This window comes from Heliconius melpomene, chromosome 13 (genome assembly GCF_056956725.1).
Source record: "Heliconius melpomene rosina isolate 202511_hmr_F chromosome 13, ASM5695672v1, whole genome shotgun sequence".
NCBI classification, from domain to species: domain Eukaryota; kingdom Metazoa; phylum Arthropoda; class Insecta; order Lepidoptera; family Nymphalidae; genus Heliconius; species Heliconius melpomene.
The window spans coordinates 16,887,732-16,907,082 of NC_140401.1; the positions used below are offsets into that span (position 1 = coordinate 16,887,732).

The 19,351-nt window shown below is 31.6% G+C and overlaps 2 protein-coding genes across 4 annotated transcripts; both read right to left on the bottom strand.

Annotated features, from left to right (window-relative positions):
• Window positions 1–375: 375 nt before the first annotated feature.
• Window positions 376–11,731, bottom strand: LOC146533189 (cathepsin O-like). The gene is made up of 6 exons (XM_085195586.1): window positions 11,451–11,731; window positions 10,721–10,983; window positions 5,062–5,194; window positions 3,388–3,581; window positions 2,877–2,996; window positions 376–2,199 (listed from the first exon to the last, which is right to left on the bottom strand). Exons 1-6 carry the CDS (start codon window positions 11,646–11,648, stop codon window positions 2,010–2,012), a joined length of 1,098 nt encoding a protein of 365 aa, XP_085051712.1. The 5' UTR covers window positions 11,649–11,731; the 3' UTR covers window positions 376–2,009.
• A 765-nt stretch (window positions 11,732–12,496) lies between these two features.
• LOC146533190 (ecto-NOX disulfide-thiol exchanger 1-like) lies at window positions 12,497–19,191 on the bottom strand. 3 transcript variants are annotated; one of them, XM_085195588.1, is made up of 10 exons: window positions 18,549–19,191; window positions 18,230–18,315; window positions 17,644–17,877; window positions 16,378–16,871; window positions 15,942–16,082; window positions 15,348–15,531; window positions 15,082–15,188; window positions 13,696–13,803; window positions 13,237–13,371; window positions 12,497–12,892 (listed from the first exon to the last, which is right to left on the bottom strand). In XM_085195588.1, the coding sequence occupies exons 2-10, from the start codon at window positions 18,288–18,290 to the stop codon at window positions 12,572–12,574; spliced, it is 1,785 nt and encodes a 594-aa protein (XP_085051714.1). In that variant the 5' UTR covers window positions 18,291–18,315; window positions 18,549–19,191; the 3' UTR covers window positions 12,497–12,571. The 3 variants fall into 3 exon arrangements, with proteins under 3 accessions (XP_085051714.1, XP_085051713.1, XP_085051715.1); XM_085195587.1 differs by having other exon boundaries at window positions 18,673–19,171; XM_085195589.1 differs by having other exon boundaries at window positions 18,123–18,315; window positions 18,673–18,912.
• Window positions 19,192–19,351: the final 160 nt, after the last annotated feature.

Genomic DNA, 19,351 nt, shown 5'->3' on the forward strand with positions numbered 1-19,351 from the left:
CCAAAATATTTTTGCGATATTATTTTATCATATTTGAAGTGCGGTCAATTAGACACAATTGAATGCTTATCTTATCAACACCAACCACTAAAGTTTTGTTTTTACTCCTTATTATTGTCACCTTCTTTTATAAACGACTGTTATCAACATTTACTGGAGTAATAAAACTTACTCTATATTTTTTAAAATGGACAACAACATAGCTAAAAAATATACTATAAATACTTTTATTATACAGAAGAATAAATTTTAAATTTTTAAATAAAAATATTTATCATTAAAATAGTGTTTGTGGGTTGCAAGCCTGATGTAATGTTCACAAATTATTATAAGTAAGGGATTTATAAAAAAAAGTATATGAAATAAAACAAAAAATAAAATACAAAGATAAATTTATTCGAGTTGCACAGCATTGGAACATTTTGTTTAACAAAACATATTTTAAAAAAAAGGAAAGTTAAACTAAAAATAAAACAATTTTATAATAAATGGAATGTTACAAAGTATACCCAATTGGAATGCGTAGGACAATTTTTATTTATATTACTCAGATATGAACAAAACTTACACTTACCAGGTTTTACATTAATAATAATAATTTGTCATGGAAAGAATTATGATACTGTAATATTTAAAAAATAATAAACATGTAGTAAGTAGAAAATAATTTTTAACTTATTTTTGACTTATAAAATATAAAAAAAAACAAAGTCATAAAAAATTAAAGCTAACATTATGTATGCATAATTTTCAGTAATAAAATTACTATTTTTCCTTTTTTTTTTATTTTTGTGAAAAATTACTATTTAATACAATACTCTAATTATTTATTATTATTATCATCATTTTTCCAATTTTTTTATTAATATTATTATTGCCATATGAATTATTAAACTAACATTTTATAAATATAAATAATATCAGATTTTATAAATTTGAGGCCAGTTGTGGCGCAGGGGCACAAAGTGTGGGTTGTTGAGTTATACCAACTAACCAACAACAACAAGCAATGCCTCCAGTATTCGACGGAAAGTGGGGAATGGAGTGCCTAAAGACTAGGTTCCCTCTGCCTACCCTAAAAATATGTTATAAAGGCCATTTTTTTAAAGGCACTCTTCAATATCACTATATACATGCTTTTGCCAAAATATATTATAATAATAATGCTAAATTTACTTCAACTACTTATATTTATGTAAGTATTTACTTATCATTCATTATCAATGATTAGTAATTTGCTTAACTCAGTTGTTAAGCAAATTACTTCTCTTCTTCTTCAAAAAAGTCTTTTAGAAATTTTACTTATAATCTATATTTACCTAAATACATCAAAAGTTGTATATTTATTTTACCGTAATTTAAGCAACATTTTGAATATCTTTAACAAATAAGATGGTGTAAAGTTTTAAGATATCAAATATTTGTACATGTATATTTTATTTTTGTAAATTCGTTATTTCTATAATGAAATATTTTTAGTAAAAATGTTTACATTCTAAAGTGGACGAATAATATTTTAAAATTATTTCCATTATATTGTACATTCCAGTCAACTATACTGTTATTATTATACGTTTTAAATTTAGTAATGTTAATGGCATGTAAGTTCATCCTACAATTTCGATTTGCATTTCTCATTGCTTTATAGAAATTGTTAAAAATTGCTAAAAATATATATATATATTATAAAATGGCACTCGTTCTCAACCAGAAAAAACAAAATTGAGTTTGTAAGTAGTAGTATAATAATAAAATAATTAAAATAAATATACTTATACCATGATAAAAAAACCCTTAAATATGCTGTGTATATGTCTGCGAATTAATATGGATTAAAATTCAACTTGCTTAATCGATCTGTGAAAAATCGATATAACAAACCTTTTTTTATATTTCTAATAATTTTATATAAATATTTCTAATAAAGAAAATAAATAAGTAGATATCAATTTACAAAAAAAAAATCAGCACATTTAAGGATTATTTCATTTTTCTGTACGACAACACTATTACGGCTTAACATCAATACTGGCAACTTCGTTGGCAAGCCCGCATGTATTACTGCCGATTGCCAGTCTTAGATAGCCTGAGCTACCAAATATTTTGCCCCAGGAGTTTTTAGCTATATAGTAAGGCACATCGGCTGATAAATCGTAACCTACTAGCTCTACAGCGTGGTTGAGATCTATTGGGCTACCGCTAGAAACAAAAAAATAATATTTTTTTATACTACTGAAATAAAAAACACAGGAAAATAAATATATGAGTTCATATTACATTATTAGATAAGTTCCACACTAACCGTAGAAAAATATTTTAGAAAGCGTATAAAAATTGGAACGTAAGTAAATTCGAATCCATACTTTTTGTTTACCGTTCAGCCATGCAATCCATTTACATGTACATACTCAGCCAAGACGACTTGATAGCCATATATAGTTATATATGGCGTAGTTGGAGTCGTCAAATTTTTATACGCTTTCTAAAATATTTTTCTACGGTTAGTGTGGAACTTATTCCCTGTCAAAAATAATAAATTAATAAAAAAAATTAAATAAAAAAAAACATCAGCTTCACGCTGTATTCCGTACACAGCGGAAGGAAGGAACTTACTGTTAAGACACTCCGTTCCCCACTTTCTACCGCATTTTGGAGGCATTGCGTGTTGAGTGGCAGAACTGAACGCCGCGCTTTGCCTTGACCAGAGTGAAGAAATGGAAATATAAACGTAAATAAATATTTCACTTCCCCGAGTGGGGATCGAACCCACAGCCGTCGCGTTACAGTCACACCGCGTTGTGGCGCTGCGCGACGAGGGCCTCATATTTGTAGTAAGTATATAAATTTTATATTACTTTAAGTATATAATATGTTACCTGCAATGATACTGTATGACTCCACCGAGGTAGTTCTGCCAGGTGAGCGCGTTGACCGCCACCGCCACCGGCCCGTGGGTCGCTATTAGTTGGAGAATCTTGTCTTCAATGCCCACGTAGCTGTGAAACAAATACAATATATAAGATACTAAATCAAATGAAACAATATTATAAAATAACCTTAGTTAATTTTTTGGACATACATATGACAAAGTAGATTATTTTAACACTAATATGATTTTTTATATAAAAACGTATAAAATTTAATCAAGTACATAACAATTTCTTTTTTGCTCCATTCTACTGCTATTTAAAATGCTTAGACGAGAATCGAATATAGAGTTTTGTTACAAAGTTGTTTTGTTATATAAACATGTAATGAATTAATAAATACCGTTATTTCACCGTCAATAAAAAACACGTAATATTTCAAAAATAAACTTTTAACGAAGCTTCTCTTCATCAACTTACATAATACCTAAAAATATAGTAAAATAAAAAAAATACTTACTCCTCACAAGTAAATTTCTCAATTTTTACACCCGTTGCGTTGGTTTTCTTCTGACAGACTCCGTTTATGAGACGTAGAGGATAAGCTTTATCGTACTCCACAGTTGTGTCGGTCATCAGCAGCCAGTCCAGTAACAGGCAAATATCTCCACCAAGACACCCACTGTTGCCTAAACCGGCACAATCTATTACTTCCTGGAAATAGGAATAAAGTAATACTGTCACTAATTTAAATTTGTGAACGGATGAAGAAAGAAGAACGAAGTGGTATATATGGGAAGTAAGTTCAGTAGAGATGGAAAATACGAGATGGATACGAACTTTCGACTTTCGACTTACAGTAAAACTAAATTAGCTTATAAAGGTATTTGTTTTAACCAAATGTAAAAAAATATAGGTATATTTAAATATCGAAATCTAATACAAGTTCAGATATTCATCTTTAATTTTTTTCTAATTTTAGGGTCTCCAAAAATGGTGATATTAACTTTCGTAATAAAGAGGTCGCTAACAGTTCATAAACTTATCTTCAGTATAAATTACAATGAGCACAAACTTGTTTGCAACCGAATCAATCTCAACTTTTTTAGTATTATTTTACAAAAATGCTAAATATATCCAACAATAACAGAGGCCATCGTGACGCTGGATCACAAGCGTGCGACTGTGAACGCGACGGTTGTGGGTACGATTCCCACTCCAGAGAATGAATTATTTTTATTTTTTTATATCCTCGTTTGGTAACGAGGCAAAGTGCGGCATTCAGTTCCTTCTTTCAAAACGCAATGCCTCGAGAATTCAGTTCCTCCGCTCAACACGGAATGCCTCGAGAATTCCACGGAATGTCTTAAAATCAGGTGCCCAGGTACCCTCTGTCTACCCTACTATATGCCAAATACAGCGTGAATCCTTTCGAAAGACATTCCTTACAGCGCTACTATACTGTCAAATAAAGAATATATGTAATATATATGTATATTTTTAAAGTGGCTACATCGTTTCTACATTTATAAAAATTTTCAAAAAACAAATTAAACCGGTTCTATTTCGAATTCTTAGAAATGTATCCTAATGTCGTTTAGTTTTTTTATAATGATATTTATTCATTTTTAAAATGAAATTTGTGTATTCTATGAAGACCTGTATTTGATATTTTTTAAAAGAACTAGGTGAATATTTACATATTTGCAAAATTATTGTCTGTTTGAGAATGACGTTTTTATTTCAGATGAAAAGAAGATTTAAGATGTATCCTGGTTTTATAAAATAAAATAAAATGAGCTTGGGGTCGTTAAAGTTGAGCATTTTTGCACAGCTGCTCCGCCATGTTTATCGACAGTATCAATTTTAATTTTGAGCTTCGCAACGTAAATTATTAAGCGTAATGAGAAATATTTAAACGTAATGGGAACAGTAAAAGATTTTTTAAATAAAAAAACGATTACTGTGCTCGTACCCATTACCACTACTTGTGGACCAAATTATTTTATATTACCTATTTATATAAAAGAAATTAAAAGTGTATGTATTTTTTTATATCAAATTAGGTAAACTCTGACTACCCTGCTATAGGGGAACAGCCGAAAATAGTTGTTTATTTATTAACTTTCACCGAAATTTAATCTACAAACTAACATTTTTTTAGTGAATTCTAATAATATTTCCAATGAATCACCTGTACACTAAGTTGAGTCAATTTCCCAGATTGTATGGCAGCCATGGTCTCCATAGTCCCGATTGTACTGAAAGCCCAACACGCACCACACAGACCTTGGTCTCTTACAGGACCTATCACGCCTTTTTCTCTCCTGAAAGAAATTATACATATTTTTCTATTCTCCGTTTTCTATCACAGGTAAATAAGGTATTAACAATATTCACATTAGAACTATGATATATTATTAAATGATAATACTGATATCATGATAGTATTGGTAAGTTGGGATGAGTTCCGTGCGATGTTCAACGTTGTATAGACGAGAATTAGGATATTTATAGTAAATAGGTACATAATATAAATATTTTTATCAAATAAATAAATGTGATTTAAAATTGTAATTTGGCTACTGTTGACTATTAAGCTGGCATTGAAAAGTAAGCGAATACATTATAAATGTTTTCTACTTTAATTTTTTTTTATATTTTAAATAGATGAAAGTTTTTATGGTTTTTATTAATATATTTTAATTTTTTACTATAAATATCACCTCAACAGTATTTTAACTGTTTTTAAAAACACATTTTTTAGAGTTTCTTTTTAGGATACCATATCCCAAAAGGAAAAAATAAATCCCTTATTACTAGGTTGCCCGTTTGTCTGTCTGTCAAGACCTCAATTACATTTTTGCGGTTAAAGGCTCGCGTGGAGGTATAAAATATTATTCATTCTTCGGCTATTCTAGTCTATTCTAGTTATAGACTATTCTAGTCTTCGGTCCCTTGGAGCATGCAACGGTGTAAGCTCTTGATGGTATGAAATTCGCGGCTTAATCAAAAACTATGGGGTACTTGCCGTGCACTTATATTTATGAAATTTGGAACGTAGTGAGAAGTTACAAAACAAATAAAGTAAAAATAAATTAAAAAAACAATAATAATCAATGTAATCCCGGCGTGTCATTTCAAGTTAAGCTTGTTTTCAAATTTTGCATATTATCAGCACGCAAATACAATATCATTACCATAAATTTGAAAAAAAAACTAACTTCGAAAATTTTTAATTGTATATTCATAAATGTTCTTCTAATTTAAAAATCTACACTAGAGTGATATTGAAGTAAAACTGACCTAGTGTAGTTTCTGTTTTCGGGTCGAATTCGAGGTTTATCTATATAAATATTCCTTAATAAGTCACATGCCATATAAAAAAATGACTGTTTTCCTATTTTTAAGTACATATTCAGTTTCACGGTGTACTAATCTCCTACTACTACATTCTGCCGCCAGGATCAAATCGCAACACAGTATTCACTACTAGTATAACATATTAAAAGGAAGGATTATCCTTACTAGACCCCGCGGCCATAGAAAAATCCGCCCTAACCGCAAAATTAGCTAAAGTCTAACTACAGACAATATGTTTACATATATATATATATATATATATATATATATATATATATATATATATATATATATATATATATATATATATATATATATATATATATATATATATATTTACAAATTCAAATTCAAATTCAAAATATTCTTTATTCAAATAAACTTATTATAAGCAGTTTTAAATCGTCGAATGAACATATGAATAAAAAGTTACCACCGGTTCTGAAGGCAGTTCTGCTGAGAAGAGCTGGCAAGAAACTCAACAGTTGCTCTTCTCAAAATCAATGGTACAATCACAATCTATTACATTAGTTGGTAGCTATCCTGCATTACATTCAATAGACATTAATTCCATACATGTTTGTCCTCTAAGTATTCTTGAACAGAGTTATAAGCTTTACTTGTCAAAATTTTTACTAAAATACATATACTAAAATATAAGTGATAGGTATATGAGTGCATTTTTAATAATAATAAACGAATGCTTGTGAAGATTATAGCAGAATACAGTTAAGATACTTCGTTCTCCACTTTCCGCTCATTTAAAGATACGTTTAAATATTTGGTCAATAACATTGATTTATATGGTTAAAAAAATATTTAAGTGCTCTACATACTAAAATATACAGACAGTTTTATTCCAATACGAACTTTATTTAATAAATTCATACACTACACCTGTATTTTCTGACCCAGAATCATAGTTTGGCAACAAGCAAACAAGGTTGTTTTGTAAATTGACAAAAAGAGAGAAAGTCAGAAAATTTACTATATATATGTACAGGTAATATTACTTTAATAATTTTTTTCCACTTAAAAACCTGATATGTCGAGGTATCGATACCGATACCTGTAGAATAATGATTTGTTGTTAATTATAGAACTTTATTACAACTTTAATTACGTTACGTATTGTTTTTAAGCGTTTATCAATTATCTAAATCGTGAGACCATAGCGCGGTGAGTCTGACTGCATCTCAACATAGAAAATATCAAAAACTAGGAGGAGATTGCAGGTTCTGTGGTTTACTGAGGTTCCCTCTGCCTTCCTTGCTATAAGCCGGAAATTTATTTGTAAAAAAATAATTAAATAGGTTGAATCTGAAGCTGAAATATCGAATAAAATGACGTTTTGGCCTTTTGATTTTATTAAAATTATCGATAGACATGTATATTTATCACTTTTCTCGACTTCAAAGGCTCTATATACTTTAAGAACGGATAAGCGGGTTATGTAAAGAAAGAAGGCAAATGTTATATATTTAAAAATGGGGCGAAGCTGCGCAGGGGCACTTGTATGTTATAATTGTACCGTCGTCCATTTGTTGAAGTTTCATTCGAATATTAATTAATCTTAATTGTATAAATCAACATTTTGATATAGATTCTTACAAAATAAAGTTGAGTTTAAAATTAAAAAAAGGAATGCAACGCCCGCAGCTTACCCGAAGTAACTAAAAATAACATCGCCATATACCAACGTGGTATTTTACCTGCTGATGTTTATCGAGACAACTTTTTATTTTCTTTATTTTTATGTTCATATATAATGGAGCATCAGCAAAAAAATTGGTGGCTCGTTTATTTTTCACTGTCATGCGTTACCAGTAGTTTTTTTGCGGGGAAGGCAGAGGGAAAATAGTGTTGAAGCACTCTGTTCCCCACTTCCTGCGTAATTTCCAAGAGGTTGAGTGATGGACATCCATCATGTCGCGTTTCGTCTTGTTACCAAAATGAGGAAATGAAAATAATTAATTTCCCTAAGTTGAAATGGAACCCACAACAATTGATAGATAACTCTGCAACATTGCATTCCGCCATCCGGTACTTCTGTGACGAAATTCTTTATTTCTTGTTCTCTACGACGACTGGGCTCATAAACTAATAATAACTAAGCATTCATTGGTACCGCAAATGATCCATAAATTCTCTATTAATAATTGTTTATGTTTGTTTAGCTTAATTCTAATGTGCCTTTCACCGCTTTAAATCATCTTAGGAGCTTCCTTATGAGGTAAGCAGGGGCAACCTATTGACTTAGCTTAGGCATTCTTTGTAAAACCAGATTGTTCAGATATACTTAAATATTCTATCCTAATGGGATTTTAATTCATAGTCGTCGCCAGTCAAATATGTTCCATAAAAAATGGTATATTTTTTTTTGAGAGTCTGAGTAATTATTGAAAATGTCCAATCCATAGAATATATTAAAACCATAGAATACGATCAACGTGAAAAATTTTAAGAATAATAATTCTTTCTATGAAATTTCGTACTTATGATGTCTGAGAAATGACACGATAAACGTACCTATATGGTTATTTTGTATGGAAAAATATTGTAGTAATATACATATGCATATAAATGTGTCCGTTTCAAAGTTTAATCAAGGTAGACGTTAAAATGACCGTAACATAAAAAATCAATTTATTTAATTTTTAATTTAACCCGCTTAAATATCACAGTTCATGAGATGCAGCCTAACGTCAGTAATGTTGAGTGTATCAAGAACGAAGCAATGTCAAAAATATATATGTATAGCATAACATATATAGTATGTTCAACATAATAAGTATAGTAAAATTCAATAACACCTTGACCTATCGCACGGCTTACGGCAAAATATTAATTGTAATAACAATTTGAAAGAAAAAGATGTTAAAAATGTCAAATTTTAATTAGGTATTTACAACAATATGCAAATGTACAAAATTTTTATAAATAGTGTGTTATATGGGTTATCTCCATTCAGACCTTCCAAAGGACCGGCTTTTTAAGTCGTTGACTGTTGAGAGACAGAAATTATAATAATTTGACATAGCAACCCAGATGTCGCGAAACGCGGATAATATACTTAATGAATTATTCATTTAGAAATCTTTTAAGCTTAATTCGGCAAAGGATATTGAATAAAACAAATGCTCTTATGAATATAGCATAATAAGCTTAATTTAAAAAAAAAAACAGCTACATGGTGTATCCCACACACAGCAGGGTAGGCAGAGGGAACCTAGTGTTAAGACGTTACCAGTGTTAAGACCTAGTGACGTAGGGTTAGACTAGTATTAAAGTCTACTATATATAGCAGACCGAGGCAGATCATGCGGAGATCGGATCTAACATATATGTTATAATATTTAAGAGGATTTAAAAAAAAAACGCCCAACCAAAATTAAGTCTTAAGGCCTTAAATAGGTGACGTTTTGAAGAGGCTAAAATGTACATGGCTTAATGGTCTCGACTCAAGACTGTTGAGTCTATACAAAATGTAGTATATCTTATCTATATATATATAAAATCGAAAGGTCACTCACTCATCACGAAATCTCAGAAACAACATGTGCTAGAAATCTCAAATTTTGCATAGGAGTTACTTATAGGACGTAGGTGCTCGCTAAGACGGGAATTTGCAATATTCGACTTCTAAGGGGTTGTTTTTGGGGTCGAAAGTTTGTATGAAACTTCGTTACTACAAATGCTAGGAGTCTCAAATTTTGCATAGACGTCACTAAGACGTAGTCATGGAGACAGAAATTAATAATAACATAGTTCGCGCGGGTGAAACCGTGAGCGGGCCGCTAGTTTATTATATATAGTATATGCAATATTATATCCACACACAGTGCAACACTTATACATAAGTTTATAATTAAATGTCTTTCAATGTTGTTGAGATTATATTACATGGAAAACAAGTATACATTTTTTGTGATTATATAGCTTAGTGTTTTACCTTTGTAGTGAACTTTATATTACTATTATGTTAGAATAAAGTTTATTTAAGTAGATGTGTTATAATAAAACTTTCTTTCAATGTATTAAAATATATCATTAATTCTATTTTTATTGTCACTTTCTCTACAATCATAGGATAGCAAAGGAGATAATTTTTAGAAAGATTTGTATCTTTTTACACCAAAGAAGTAACACCAAAATAACTTGTAGTTAAGTAGTTAAGTAGTGCATGTAAGTGCAGATACAAATCTTTTTTTTATTTTCATGCCATATATCCCATATAGCAGGTTAGGCACAGAGAACTGTCTATTTTTCGAGATTTTGTATATAGAGCGGGAGAACTCAACACATGCTTTGACTTGTTTCCAGAGTGAGATAAATTAAATAATTCACAATAATTTAAAATTCAAATAATTTATTGTAGACAATGAACAAACAAATGTCACACAGTCAGATGGTGTGCTACTATATCACATCAATTATATTTGATCTACCTTGCATATGTTTATATTTTTACTTATACAGAAAAAACTTACCAATCAATCCTCAAAGGCAGAGTTGCCCTTTTCTTTCTCATGAATTTTTGAAGTCTATGATGTTGACTTTCAGAATCTATTTCATTTTCATATTTAATCCAGTTCTCTCTTAAACGTTTGTGGCGTGGTTTTTCATCAGACAAATGAATATCTTTGAATTCTGCCTTAGACATGTCTGAGAGTTTTGTTAGACCATACTTTGCTCTGTGCTGTTCTGGGCCTCTAGATGCTGCATTTAATTTGTCTATTTCTTGAACTGATGCCTATAGTAATAATATTATTTTTGTACACTGTACAGTATCATGCTGAATTTGACGCCGCGCCTTGCATTGATACCAGAGTGATGATGATGAATGAAAATAATAGTAATAATTCATTCCTCCGAGTGGGAATCGAACCCACAATTGTCGAGTTTACAATCAGACACTTGTGTGCCCCTACAACTACTGCGACGGCCTCGGACTTTTTGAATTTAGTATTAGAAGTTGTAATTAGATAAGATGTTTTTTGTAATTCAAAAGGTATCTTAAAAAAAAAGTAACATTTTGATGTTAACTTTTTCAAAGTAACATTTTGTACAAAGTGATAATGCAATTAAATTTATTTCACAATATTTTTTTCATTAAAGAAGTTGACCTTTAATGTCCATACTTTTGTTTATCATACCTACCTTTATTTAAAAATAACATTTTTTTATTGTAAACTAGTATTGAATAAATTTTATACTTACGACAAAATGTTCTAATCTCGTCTCATATTCTGCTGGATTATTTTTATAAGACTTATTAAACTGTTCTATGTACTTATCGAACATAGGTCGCAGTTGTTCTTTAGTACCACTCGGACTTGTATTATACGTTAAAGGCACAGCAATAAATAAAAAACACACTAAAGCTATTATAAGAATCCAATTCCACCATTTTTGCATTGTTTTTATTTTTTTTTACATAAAAACAAAACAAAACATAAAGACGTCCGTCCCCCAAAACTTCTTATAAGTTTTATGACATTGACAGTTCACACTATACAATGACTTTTGACAGAGGACAATACTTTGACATCTGTCCAGAGATTTTTAAATATTTTACTGACCAGAGACAAAAAAAATAAATTATTTGTTATAATTAAGCTAAATAACTTTTATGCAACCATACCGCCTAATATGCCAAGGCGACTTTGGGACCATAAAAAATTACTGAACGGGAAGTTATAACTATTAACTAGAATCTGTTGTTGAGCTTTCGTGTACTCTTGAGCATTTGGTCAAGACTAGTCAGAGACCATTCACTTTGTGAAGGTTCTGTTTCACATTTACTTTGTCCTTTGTATAATGTCCTCTTCCATGAAGTCCCCCGTCCCCTTAATATTCAGTATGTAATTAGTAGCCTTTGTACTTTATTTTATGTAAATAATAAAAATGTATTAGAAATAGTACAGGAGTAGATTAAATGAACACTATGTGTTTATGTAATTTTACTATATTGTTTGTATTGTCATTTTTCTTCAGGTGGTGGTTTATCTAATTAATTAATTAGACCTTCTATTTTTGTACGGTTTTATTTCGTCATTTAAGTGGTCCTTCCTTTATATTTAACTGGTCTATCTTCATCGTGTCTTCTACATACCTGACAATGGCGAAAAAAGCTGTGCTAAACTAAGCATAACACCTAAAAGCGATACAATAAGAAATACAACAGAACAGTTTGCTTCTTGCTCAGTTATGGAGAGGAGAGGGAGATCAATTTTTATTATGTTATACAATACAATAAAACAATCTTTCAGCATTGCAAACAATTTATTATTTAATATTATCTTATCAGATAAAACAAAAAGCGAAACTTTTTATTTAATTCATCGGTTATTATTTTTGATTGTTTCGAAAGATACACAAGTCCACCTATATTCTAAGGAAGCGCCATAGCGCTTAGTTGTATAATTGAATATATTTTTATATTTCTGTAAAGTTGATAATACAGTGTTTTGATTTGTATCTGGCAACATCGATCTTACGTAGGAGATAATATAATCTATAGACACACCTAATGGATGTGCTAATAGGAATGCTGTTAATATACTAATGAGAATTGCTTCTGATGAAGATAGCGGTTCGGATGGTTTTTCGTAAATGTTTTGAGGTTTAGTTGCTGTTGACGGTGGCAGTGGTGGGAAGATCTGTAATAAAGTGTTAAATATTTTTATAACGTGCGTAAAATTGAAATGTAAAGTGTATAAGAGGCGCGGGTTCAAATCCAGCAACGTAATTTTTTTAATTTTTACTTTTGTAAGTGCCTAGCATAACCCGGGAACCTAGCATTAAGACTTTCGTTCTCCACTTGTCGCCCAATTTGTGAAATATTGAGTGTTGAATAGTGAATTTGAATACCCATGTATATTTTTCAGTGCGAGGAAATAGAAAACAAATACTTTCCAATAACAAATCGAACCCACGTCCGTCGCGTTACACTATGGTACAGACAGACTCGAAATTATAAATATATGAGTAATTTAATGATTACCTGATTATTTTGCAATGCTTGTTGAGCAATAAAATGAGCTTTGAACTTCTCGAACTTTCTCTCAGCTTCATCTGTGGCTAGATGCGCCTTATTCTTGTATTCTTCTAGTTCATGTGATAAAGATTCATTTTCTTTCTAAAATATTTATTAATTAACATTAACACATTTTAATTAGAATTGTATACGAATTATAATATATTTTACTTTCTACTAATATTATAAATGTGTTAAATTGTTTGTGATAATGAATGTTTGTTCCACTTTCAGGCAAAAACAACTAAACAGAATTAGATCAAACTTTACAGTAATATTGCTTATACTTCAGATTATCGAATAGGCTACAATTTATATAAAGAATTTATGACTTATTTACAATTTATATATGATTTGGCTATAATATAAAAAAAAATTAAGCGGGCCTATCCGGGTTTGGGTCGCTACTTTGAAATTAAATATTACCTTTAGATGTTCATACTTCTCCACTGGAACCATGTTGTTTCCCAATTTCAAATCAATGTCTTGATCATCGAAGGTCGCGACAAATTCCTCCTTTATGTTCTCGACCTCCTATAAATAATAAATTATATTTCAAAAACTTGATTATATTTGGTCTCTATATAAATATTGAACAAAAACACAAAGTAGGGTAGGCAAAGGGAACCTAGTGTTAAGACACTCCCCATTAGAAAACTTCCGTTTCTCCCTTTTCGCTGAATTTTGAGGGATTTTGTGTTGAATTACGGAACATAACACCAGAGCTTAGTTACCAGAGTGGTAAAAGTGAAAATATTCAATATTTCATTTCCTCGAGTAGGAATCGCGCCCACAACCTCTCGCGCTCACATTTGCTCGCCTGTACCCCTGCGCCGCGACTGGCCTCTGGCCTATGTTACAAAATGCACATTTACTTAGTATTTTAAATATTTGACTACTCCTCCTTATATTTAAGCAGAAGTAGTTTTTTTGTTCTTTATTTCTTACCTTGATTTATGACTATTGATGTCTGATGCTTAATAAATAATTAATCATATTAATTATGAGTTAGTTCGCCATCAGCCATCCAAATTCTCGAATTTCTCGCTTATGGCACCGGAAGAAAATTTGGATTCAACGAGTTATTCCTCATTTACGATTTATGACATCCAATGTCTCAACCACAAATAATTTTCAAGCTCCAACATACACTGGACCTGCACTCCGATTGACTTTTGGAAGTCAATACTTGGGACTCCACCAATCAATGAGGCCTACAAGGTATACATAAGTCCAAGCATTACGCCTATGTTAGTACGTCCTGACTAGCTAACTGTACAGGTAGAAAATAATGCAGCGGAAAAAAGTGAGATACGCCACAAACACGAATCCATTAATGATTACATCCAGCTTTTTCTAAATTAGTTTTTGAATAACGTAGACCTTCCTTTCTTCTCTGCAACACGGATATTGGCCATTGACTTTATTCACCGATCAGAGGTACGTCCTTACCATCACCTTGGATAGTCAGCAGTAGGTCACTGGTCGCGTAGCGGGGCTTACCAATAGTGTAGCACCTGGCTCGACCACCCGACACCGACGTCGTACAAATCGCAACAAACATGAAGTCCCTGGGATTCTTAAAAGTCATGGCAAGTAACTAAATTTAAAATTTCAGTGTAGTGCGGAATGAATTCTTTTTATTTCCCCGCTTTAGTAACAATACAAAGCGCGGCATTCAGTTCCGCCACTGAACACAAAATGTCTTGAAAATCGGGCGGCAAGTGGAGAAGTGTCTTAACTTTACCTACCCTGCTAAAAATATCTTACATTTTAGGTTACTTGCACCAATATCCTATTTAAATACTGTACCTCAGTCATTTTGAGCCACATCTCAATATTTCTTCTCTGTTGTTTGGAGAAATGATCGAAGACGCGTTGTTTTTTCGCCGCTGATAGAATTCTCGCTACAAGCTCGACTGTTATAAAAAAACATAGGAAGATGTAACGACAAGTTAATCTTCTTCTCGTTTATGTAGAGATTATAAGACATTGTGAGAGTCACAAATCACTATAAGCGGGAGGTTTTGTGGGTTCAATTCCCTACTATAGTATAAAAAAAGTTTCAATCAACTCACATTGCTTTACAACATCTGAGAATTTATCTTTAATTGAGGACTTCATATTCATCAAATCTTCATCAAGATGCATTTTCTCATTGAACAAACGTCTAACTTGATTATTACTGGATTGTATGAGCGAATAAAATGTATTCGCAAATTGTTTAGTACATTCCCCGCGTTCCAGCCATGATGCTAAAATCTGGAAAGAATTATTCTTTGTATAGAAAAGACAAGAGACTAATGAACGTTCAGATTATTTGATGGTAATTGACCACCGTCAATTTAAAACATAAATTGATTTAGAACAGAAATTGGACGGAGTTAAAACTAGGGTTCCCACTATATGCGGGATACAGCGTGAAGCGCGACGGTTGTGGTTTCGATCCCCACTCGAGGAATTGAAATATTCATTTACATTTATAATTTTCATTTCTTCACTCTGGTGTCGAGGCAAAGAGCGGCGTTGAGTTCCGCCACTCATCCAGCAATGCCTCCAAAATTCAGCGGAAAGTGGGGAATCCGTATCGTATCTTAACACTAGGTTCCCTTTGCGTACTCTGCACTGTGCAGGATACAGCGTGAAACTGATTTGATTTGATTTTAACTTACAACCCCACCAGCTACAAAATCACTATCAATCTTGATCTTCTCGCTGACGGATGACAAGGCGGTCGGTGTGAAAGGCTCCACTGGTACTGGTGACATTTCCGTACGATGCTGGGAATCGTATTCGTCTTGGTCTTCTCTGTTCTGAATGAGAAAATACGTTCTTAGATATTTTATACATAACGATAGTTGTTAATAAATATGCAACTGTTACTGTAAGCTCGACGGTTTTAGTTTCGATTTACACTCGGGGGAATGAGTTACTTTCATTTTCGAGCTCGATAACAAGATAAAGCGCATCTTTCAGTTCCACCACTGAACACACCATATCAAAATTGGACTGAAAGCAGGAAATGTGTCTTAACACTATAAAAATTCCCTCTCTCTACCCTGCTATATACAATACGAAACTACAAAAAAATATAATAACAAAAGTTACCGCAGCATAATCAAGAAACATTGTAGTAGCTTCATTATCATTCTGATCCAAAAACTTAAATCGATATCCCGTGAGATTGAATGAAAACTCCACGCTTTCCTCACGATCAAAACGTACATAGTACAAGCCGTCTCTAGGCGACTTTACATCGCAAATCGGGCCAAATCTACCAAAAATTTCCTTTAAAAGTTCCGCAGACATCGTAGGCATACCTCCTACAAAGATGGTACGACATCCGTTTGGCTTTTCCCTTCTTTGAGGGGTCTGTACCCCTGGAATAGGGGGTAAGAGGGTACAAGAGGACAGTGTAATAGGATGGGTGGCAGATGGAAAAGAGTTTTGATTCATCATGTTCATCATCATATTCTGGTCCATCATATTGGTCATCATGGAATGGCCCATGTTCATATTCATGTTTGTCATCAACCCGTCTATAGGCTGATGGCCCATCATGCCTTGCATCATTTGTGGGAAATGCATCATGGAATTCATGTCTGGAAGAAATGTAATTGAAATCTGTGTAACAAAAATTGTGGGTTCAATTTCCACTCAAGAAAATGAAATATTTAATATTTTCATTTCTTTGTTCTGGTTCTGGTCCCAATGTCACCGGAATATGGCCGAAATTGAGAACCGGAAATGTCTTCATGGTAATCTTAACATTAGGTATCCAAGTTCCTTCAGCCCACTCTGCTATATGTTGGACGCAGGGTAAAGATAAATAAAATGTGCTGTTGGTTGAAATCTACAAAGGAACAGGGATAGTTTATGTGCTAGCCCTGACAAGGAAAGTAAAAAGTAAAAATAATATGAAAATAAACAAATATTCCACCAAATCAAATAGCAAGTGGACCAAAATAAGTACAATGTACATATATAAAATACAGGTGAAGTGTCTGTTTTATGCTAAAAAAATTATTTCAAACACAATTTCAATTTTTATTTAATATACTTTTTTGTAGTAATATGCATGGGAAAAAAGGGAGATTCAAAGCATTGAGTTACAAAAGTATATTTATGTCTATAAGAAATCTCCAGCTGACCCTTGACAGTGGATGAGTTACACTAACAATTGGTGGGTATCAACATAGTATAATTTAATTTATTTAGATAAAAAAAAATGTTTTAAAATGAATTAGAGAAAAATATAAATCTATATTATTATAATATATCTGTGCATACAAAAAAAAACTAGCCATACAAGGTGGAGATAAAAAAGTTGTTTATACAGAACTCTGCAAGTAATAAAATAAGCAATTCACTCACCATGCATAATTCCCATGCTAAATCCAGGGCCTGCAAACTGAGGTACACCCATGATTGATCCCCTCATTTGAGGTGGACCTACAAATTGTCCTAATGATGGAACAGAGGACCATCTGTTCCCAGTCCTCCCTTTAATATTATCTCCTTTAACATAATTCCTATCATGATCCCTTTTACGATTATCATATCTATCATTTCTATTTTGTCTATCTCTTGACCTTGATCTAGGACGACCTAAAATATATTTGAAAATAAATAAAAGTTCATAATATAACTATAAAATAGTTGTGTAGCCTCAAAACATGTAAATTGTACAGTAAACACTTGAGCGGCATCACAAGACTAGTAATGCAAATCCTCTCATATCCATATTTTTTATGCATATAGTAGTTTATAACTTAATTAACTTAAGCATGTGCTTCCAATCAGTATTATCTCCAGTTTTTAATTAAAAATAAAAAAAATTAAAGCCCACTCACACTCTTGTGTTCTTGACAATGAAATATTTAATGTTTTATACTTTATATATAGTTTTAAAAAATTTATTCAGTCAATTCAATAGATAGATTTTATAACCATCTGTTACCTTTAGTTGATTCCCTATATTGGTTACTGTCTGGTTCAGTTGTTGTAATTTCAGAATCCATGTTTATATTATCAGTAATAACTCAGCTGTAAATAAGTAATTAAGTTATAAAACTATTTTAAAAACATAAAAAAATATGAACATAGCGAGAATCAAACTTGCACCTCCACCACTACATCGCAATGATGCATGTAACATGTAAAATCATCACTCAAGTTAGTATATATTTGCACATAAACATCTGTACTTATAATAAAATTGTAATGGATCAGCGTTTGTACATGGAAAATATATTGTAAGAAAAAAATTAATAGTTCACTTTTAAACAATTTTAGTGCCAACGTTCTCTCGTATATAATTCATGTTAAAGTGTTAAATTTAATGTGCCAAATCCTGTGAGTCCTGAGTATCGGCTACAAGCAAAATTATACTGTATAGAGCACCTGAATTCTGTCCTGTTTTTTTAACGCATTCCGTGCCAGTTCAAAACAAGAAACATATACGAAATGACTAATATGCCTCGAAATATGTTGTTGTTCCTTATTTATGGCGTTCCGGGGGTGCCAGTTCAGCACTAATAACTTCGCCAATGTCACGTTCAAAATATGAACACTCTGTGATATAAAATACGACAACGATAACAACAAGGAACATATAATAGCTGGGAAAGGGAATACAAAATAATAAGTCGTTGACAATTGACAAGATATGAAACATTGACTTTGACATGACTATCACACAGATTTCTTAGAATACACAGATGAATGTATGGTACGTATGGTACGATACTGTATTTTACAAATCTTTAAAATCTATAAGTACTAGTCGTACTAGTCGCTACTAGTTTCATGTCTATTTACATATAATAGACTTGACTTGATAGACTCATTACTGAATAAAAATACCGTTGACGTCGTTATTTGCTCATTATATATGTCAAAATATTAAGGAAAGAAAAAAGTTAAAGATAAACTATCGATATTACGGTTTAGGTGAATAGTAATTAGTAAGATTTCAAATCATAATTTGAAAGTATTAAAAGAAATTAACTTTATATTGTACAGTTGTTTTAAATTACTATTTATTATTAAGGAAGCTATGTATAGTATGTTGTACTTTTTA

Coding starts and splice junctions, on each gene's coding strand:
- LOC146533190 (XM_085195588.1), bottom strand. CDS start 18,290: ATGGATTCTGAAATTACAACAACTGAACCAGACAGTAACCAATATAGG. Junction 13,372..13,695: donor AGAAGTATGAACATCTAAAG/GTAATATTTAAT, acceptor TAAATATTTTAG/AAAGAAAATGAATCTTTATC. Junction 12,893..13,236: donor AAGCATTGCAAAATAATCAG/GTAATCATTAAA, acceptor ACTTTATTACAG/ATCTTCCCACCACTGCCACC.
- LOC146533189 (XM_085195586.1), bottom strand. CDS start 11,648: ATGCAAAAATGGTGGAATTGGATTCTTATAATAGCTTTAGTGTGTTTT. Junction 10,984..11,450: donor CGAGATTAGAACATTTTGTC/GTAAGTATAAAA, acceptor TTATTACTATAG/GCATCAGTTCAAGAAATAGA. Junction 2,200..2,876: donor GTCATACAGTATCATTGCAG/GTAACATATTAT, acceptor TTTTGTTTCTAG/CGGTAGCCCAATAGATCTCA.